Below are 7,617 nucleotides of genomic sequence, written 5' to 3'. Positions count from 1 at the left end.
GAGTACAGGCATATCCAAAAATATAACTCTGCTGCTCATAGTCTAGCAGATACTCAACAGAAAACAAAGGAGGTTTTAAGTGAAAAGTAAAATGTGGTAATATCATGCCTAACTGCAAAGGTAGGCTTGCAAAATTGTGATCTTTTATGTATAGAGGACCAGATTCTAACCTCATTTCCTGAAGGTACCCCATATTTATGTATAAATTTATATTAATAGCAGTTTTTTTAATAATCGAACTAAGAGTGTAAATCAGCAACAGTGGATGTTAAAGAGTTTTCTGAATTTCTTGTCTGAGGAGAGTTAAGTCAAATAGTAATGACATATTTCATCAAACTGCTTAAAGATTTGTAACTGGGTTATCTGAAATGTCATGAATTAGAGAATTTTTCTCTATATATGTACTCTTTGCTAAGGGATAAAGGAGCACTAGCATGGTCCTTTGAACCTTACTTGTGATTGCTTTGTAAATCAAGTAGTCACTCATATCTGCTGGTGTAAACTGCTGCAATCTATATTCTTGAGCCAAGATCTTTTCCATCTAATATTCTGTCATAGCTTTTTGCACAGATTTGAGTAACGAAGGTTTGGAGACAGGGAATTGAGGGTATGTGTGTATATATATACATATACATATATATGTATATATATATTTCCTCTGTAAATACCTCTTAGCACAAATCTGTGTGTTCTTTAGATCTTGTAACAGATCAATTGCACTAGCAAGAGAGATTCAGAGATCAAAACAGTTCACAGTCTGTTTAAACATATTCCCAAACTTAAAGGATGAATGTAATTCGGCTGGTAAACATGGAACACCACAAAGCAAAACGAACTCAGGAACTCTAGGCATTTGTATAATCTCATTACTGTTACTAATCATTAATATGTTATGGTGACTTCATTTTATCCAATGAAATGTATATGGGGAGCATTACCAATTTCTAAGTCATGATTTATATTTATTCATTAAAATTATATCCAGTAGTTACTTTGTATCGTTTTTAGAAAATGGAAAACCTAGCACACAACTAGTACAAACACCCAGTCATTCACTGCCAGAAGGTATCTTTGATGGAATGTGACAAAAGAATCCAAGAGCCCATGTAACTGGCCAGCACTTGGAACACGCTCCATAGGAAGGGAATAAGACCTGTTCTGATGATGACAGGTTCACACAATCACAGACTAGTTCAGGTTGAAAGAGACCTCTGCAGATCACTTGGTCCAACCCTCCTGCTTGAGCAGGGCCACCTAGAACTGGTTGCCTAGAACCATGTCCAAGTGGCTTTTGAATATCTCCAGAGATGGGGACTCCACAACTTCCCTGCGCAACCTGTGCCACTATTTGGTCACCTTCACAGTAATGACATGAGAAGGTGACAAAAACTCATGAATTGTGGCATAAGGCATGGTTGGATTTCACAGATGGTTATGGGAAAATTCTGTGAGGTCTGGCCATTTCTCACAAATAACTGAAAGACTATAGTGAGGACCTTTTGAGAAGCATGATCTTGCAAGGGCTAACAGCATGGAGGTGATTCTATAAAAATCTGAGATTACTTAAGAAATATCAGAAATACCAAATTTGTGTAGGGATGTAGCAAACCGGGACCACTGGAGAAAAAGTAATCAGAGGTGGTTGGTTTGTTTGAGAGGGAACAAGGCTTGTAAAGGGGGGAGCAAAAAAAAGGAGATAGGAAAAGGGGGAAGAAAAGGGATCTAAAGGGTAGCTAATCATAGGATCAGGGATATTTAGGGTCCATGTCAGACAGCCCTGCACCTGGTTGCAGTAGTTTTCAGTTGGGCAATAAATCTGCTGTTGCCACCATTGGCTGACCTACTTCCATGGCCAGAAGGGATCTGGTGTCTTCCCTTGCTTTGGGTGGAGGAAGCCTGGGAGCTCTCCTCCTGACACCTACCAGGGAATGCCTGGAGGGAACACCTAACATATCTTCCCTCCACAGCCTCCTGCAAGAGATGCAGGCAATCCATACCATTGATCCACTCTTCTACATCAAAATTGCACCAGTAAATAAAACAATTAATCAAAAGATGAAGTCAAACACCAGGTTAATACTCTTAAATGATTTAAAACAAGACCACAATCACTGAGATATTACTTTTTTCTAATCATATTACTGAAAGATGAAATAAGTTATAAAAAGTCCCTATGACAGTTTTGCATTGATTTTGCACAATCTCTTTGCAGATCTGTTCCAAACAAAATGTATTATAAGGCAGACATAAGAAACTCAAAAGCATTTTGCTATTTCAGGTGCATGTTTTCTTGTAGAGAAAGTTTCATACATCATACGTCTCTGCATGTTAAGAAACAGTATCATTTTTTGTATGCATGACAAAGACCCAAACAAGAAGCGCAAAACTGATTTTTGCAGAAAAGCTGTATTGCTTCATGGGATTTTCCCTCAGGAAAGCTCTATCTGGTATATATTCTCAGTTTCATGATTCTTAGTCTGTATGCACATCCTTTTATTACAGTAAAATTAAAAGTACACAATGATTTTGGCGTCTTGGAACAAAACCAAGATGCATCCCTTTACAGGAGGTCTAGGTGAGAAATCTGAGTAAACAGACAGTTGCATTCTGCATCACTTAATTACAAAAAAACAAAAAAGGATAAAGTTTATTTTTAAGACACCGCTATTACTGCTTGCTTTTTATTTTACCAGTGTATTTCACAAGAAAACTAAATTCACCATAACACTGTAAGGATAAATACTTAACATTACTTTGAAATAAGTGGCGATCCTGCTTTTGTCAAGACAGTGGTCTGCACAGTTCCAAGAAGAAAACTGTTGTTACAAACACAAGATCAGTAAGAACTGATGCACCTGCCTGCTCATTGCACTTGCCACTGTTTTCCATTATTCGGTGTCTTGACGTACGAGAAAGAAGGAGTTCAAATTTTACTTTATAAAAGAAAAGATGTAATGTGGAACTACACTCCAGAAATAACAATAAGCAAAGAGGTCCTCGCATTTCCCTTTCATAAGTTGCACAACTGGTAAATTGCACTGTATCCTGTTACAGCTTTCAGAAGGCCCCATCCTGAGACATGTCAGTAAAGGGTTTGTGACTTCAGAGAAAGAGTAGGATGAAACTGTACTCTGAGGGAGAAGGACTCTGGGTCTACTAGCAGAACTAGCTATGCCAAGAGCTGAGTAAAAATCTAGGAACTGTGTGAGGAATTATGTGAGCGTGACACAAAAAATCAACTACTGAACAGCAATTTTCAACAACTTCCCTTGCCTTCTCCACCAGAGTGATGTAATTAAAATAGTGTTATTGAGACACTGGGTTGCAAAAGGCAAGTTATGTTTCCTGGAGCAAGGGCACAATGAAGAAAAATCAAGTAGTGAACAGAGATGTCGCTATTTTCAAGGCAAGATTTTATTTAATTGGGCCCAAGGTTTCCTGCACCAAGAATTCTGTTCCTCTTCTCATTGTTCCAAGTCAACACCGCTAGCATTTTGTCCAAGTATCATTTCTGCTGGCTATATAAACCTCCACTGAAGATTAAATCTCGTTTCAGAGCACACTACTCTTATCCAAGGCTGTACAGATCAATGGTAGTATCGACACTGACAAAACTGATCTCAAAGTCCTGAGATTTGACATAGGACGGGCTGTAAAAACATGGATCACTTGGGTGACTGTGAAAATGGTCCAAGCTGACAGCAAACAAGGCTGTGGGTAAACGGATTTTTACTCTCTCTCTGAAACTTGCTTTTTCTTTTAAATGAAACCTGTCATGAGATCAGATAAAAAGATTGGATACTTTAAACATGCGGATGTTTGGCTCATCTGTTTCAGAGTCAAAAAACTGCTGATCAACAACCATATTTATGGAATGGAAACTAACCTGTTGTACCTATAAGTTATGAAACAAGACTATTTATATAATACACAAAAAACCACAGTGACGAAAACCAGATTCTTACTATGACTAAATCAATCACCAAAGTGCATCTCTTGTACATCCTTGTGAAGCACCCGGCTCCTGGAGATAGCAGTCACAGGTGAGATCAAAAATAACTATAGCAATAACAGCCCTATTAGTGCTGCCAAGGTATGGATGAAATAAAACCAGCACCCACACACTGCAACATCCTCACGTCTGTAACAACATCGTTTCATAATGAAGTTGAAATGGCAGGAATGGGACTTACCATCAACAACACCCTCCTGAAGAGGTTCATATCCGCTGTCTCTGTGAGCAGGTGAATGCTGGTAACATCTGCCCCACCGCGGTCAGCTCCTAAAGAAACCTGGCTTGGATCTCCTCCAAAGCTAGCGATGTTCTGCTGCACCCACTTCAAAGCTGCTAATTGGTCCAAAAGGCCAGCGTTTCCACTCACCTCACGAGAATCTATTGTGGAAAATAAATAAACAGATCTGAAAATAAATAAAACCATAAACATCTGAAGTTTTGATTAAATGTTACATTTTTAGCAGCTCTTGCAGCTGAACCTTGACAAAACTGATACTAGAGTTAAAAAGTCTGAAGTGGTCTCTTCCAAGGTCATCACTTTACAGATTGACTCCATTTCAGTTTTTACCACTCCACCAGGCATCCCTGGAGGTGCCTAATTGTCTGTCCTGATGACAGAGAAATAACACTCCAACTTCTAAACTTTATTTGGACACCTTATGGCAGGAGAATTGAATTCAGGCTCAAGTATCCATAAATTCAGGCCATGAGATTCTTTCTCTACATAAGTAGCTCAATCTTAAAATGAACTAAAATTAAACAAAAAATCAGTGTGTTTACAAAATTCTCAAGTTGGAAGCGACCCATAAGGATCATCAACTGTTTCCCTGCAGTGCACCTACTTGCATCTGTTTGCTTCCTACATATCTTTTACACTTACCTTGTCTGACCAATCATTTGTAAGTCACATCATCTTCCATTTCTTTACTCACCTACAGATATTATAATTTATAATATCTCCATTTATACCCTTTGAGAGTGACCTATGTCTAACTGATATAGACCTGATTTATACATATTCATATTTTTGTTCCCATGAAAACAAAAGAAAAATAATTGATCATGTACTCCCCATGCTTAGGTATCACCACTGAAAAGACTACTTTCTTTTCAACACCAACCAGTGGTAACTTGATACATTGATTAACAGGAAATGAATGCTGAAAGCATCTAATGATGCAAATCCTTAGGCAAGTTTAGTTTTATTACAAAAGCAGAAATAAGTACACAGTTTGTAAGAAAGGAATAGAAAATTATCATTCACTGTCTACTTCTTTTTAATCCACAATGAGCCATTCATTTTTAATGATTTTAAATTCTCCACATTTAAAACTCAGGGAAAAAACAAGCAAACAAACAAAAAACAACAAAAAAACCCAAGAAAAGACAGAAAAGCAAGGGTTAGAAACACAGCTGAAACTATTTGTTTCTTCCATTGCCAAGATCAAATAGTGCAATTTTAAACTAAGGTTAGGCTCAGAAACTAGTGAATCAAATTGAACAGACAGTGGAATAAAAAGCTGCCACTTTGTGGACAGGTAACCCTGTCTCAGGCAAAGAGCAATTGAAAGCATACATCCTGTAGTAGATATCCATATGCCTACTGTAATGAATTAGTGAGATATCACAGAGACCGATTTAAGTAGCAGAACAGAATATAGAGAAGACCAGATTATTGATAGCCTTACAGATCTTACAGATACTCACACCACAACAGCCATAAGTGCTCTTTCAGTAGGACAGCCAAGAACTAAATGGCCCTAGAAACTACAACCTCCCACCTATATCCATAGTTTCAGATGATCAGGTCAAGCCACACCAGAGAAGCAATGGAGGAAAAATTTTCCCTGCTTTAGTTTTCAGGGTTCTTTTTAGTTTGTTCTGCATGCCATAACCAGTTCCCAGGGTTCTCAATCCAGCAATAAACCCACTCTATGGTGTTTAAAAAGAAACCTCATTTCAAGGGCTTGCTGCATGCCTCATGACACCTCCTTAGAGGAAGTGAAATTACAGAATCACAGAATCGTTCAAGTTGGAAAAGACCTTTAAGATCATCGAATCTAAACATTAACCTAGCACTGCCAAGTTCACCACTAAACCATGTCCCTAAGTGCCACATCTACCCCTCTTTCAAACACCTCCAGGGATGGTGACTCAACCACTTCCCTGGGCAGCCTGTTCCAATGCTTGACAACTCTTTCATTGAAGAAATTTTTGTGTGTAAGTCTATGTAAATGTTTTAGCCACACAATGTGCCTCACTACTGGTATACTAAACAACAAGACTGAGAAAGGAAATATATCCAATTCTTTTTACCCTGGCAAAAACCATAGCCAGGTTGTGAAATGTACCACACTGGGGAACAGATGCATGCATGGACATTCATGGTAGTTAGACCAAAAGAACCATGTCTGCCAGGAATCTTTCCCACTGACTTTTTGCAGGAAAAGATCACACTCCTGAGGAAATCAGGAGAATGAAAACAGTGTTCAGAAGGAACCAAACAAGGACATACATATGCATTTCTGTTATTACTAAACTAGAGAAGAACAAAAGTGCAAAATTTAAGGATGAAAATCATCCTATTTTATATGACTTTATGGACTTAAAAGAATCAGGCCTAAAAACATGACTGTCTTCTCCATACTCTTGCCATCCTTATCACTGGCAATTTACCTTAACTTTTCTCAGTGCAAAGCAAGAGGTGAAGGCACTAGAAAGAATGTGCATCACTTTTTGCAACTTTAATAGGTGACAGCACATTAAATTAAACTTCCTTTATACATAGGAGTATAAAAGCTCTTTGACTGCTTGCAAAAGTGCTGTCAATGACAGACCAAAACAACTGCAGAACTGACAAAAAAAAACCCAAACAAAAAAAGGAAATCTGTTGTTTTCACTACCTTTTGTTCCCCAAAATCTCCATTTAACTCCTTCATTTCTAGTTTTGCAATTTATAACAAGTCAATGTGACAAGATTCAGCACTTTGCTTAGTTGGACAATGAAACTGATATTGCTCACAAGATCGTAACTTTTGTTTGTAACTTCAGGGCCTTCTAACAGTCCTGCTGCTGATGTCCCCCCAGTCGTAAGGGTGAGCTCCTCCCCCTTTGGAACTGATGGTAAAACTTCCAAAGGAACAGGATTTGCCCAAGTCTTTCAGTGAGAATGCAAACATCCCTGGAATATCATTAAGGATTTGGTTTGAGTCTTGAGAAAAACCCTTCTAGTATTTGACCCAGCTTGATAACCTTCATTGAAAATCCCCAGTGGCTACTGGTTGTGTACAGAAGGAGTCAGAGGTATTCCACCAACCTGTGGTGGATCAAAGAATAGATCTTGCAGTGGGAGCATTGCTCCCCAGAATGGGTATGACTGAAAATCCATGTTGACAAGGAGCCTGGTACAAACATATCAGACCTCATCACCCCTGCATGGACTAGAGGGGACATAGAGGAGACAGGAGTGTGGCACTGAAGGAATTTTTAGGGCTTCCCATGAATGTGGTGCTTAGCTTGCTCCAATGACTCTTGTAAAGAGCTTTTCCTACCTGTGCCCTTTCCCTCTGGAGCAACAGGATTTTCCCAAATGCACAGCAAAG

General features: G+C 38.7%; 1 protein-coding gene across 1 annotated transcript in view; it reads right to left on the bottom strand.

Annotated features, from left to right (window-relative positions):
• Positions 1-3,781: 3,781 nt before the first annotated feature.
• Positions 3,782-7,617, bottom strand: part of LOC104158958 (thyroglobulin-like) — a 37,342-nt gene continuing 33,506 nt past the window's right edge. Inside the window, exons 9-10 of the mRNA XM_009696748.1 lie at positions 4,194-4,393; positions 3,782-3,895 (exon numbers count right to left, since the gene is read on the bottom strand). Coding sequence (XP_009695050.1) covers positions 3,782-3,895; positions 4,194-4,393 — 314 coding nt within the window. The remainder of the gene's footprint in view (positions 3,896-4,193; positions 4,394-7,617) is intronic.

Source organism: Cariama cristata, unplaced genomic scaffold (genome assembly GCF_000690535.1).
Source record: "Cariama cristata isolate BGI_N322 unplaced genomic scaffold, ASM69053v1 scaffold253, whole genome shotgun sequence".
NCBI lineage: Eukaryota > Metazoa > Chordata > Aves > Cariamiformes > Cariamidae > Cariama > Cariama cristata.
The sequence above is the reverse complement of the archived record's forward strand: the minus strand, read 5'-3'. Positions and strand labels throughout refer to the sequence as shown.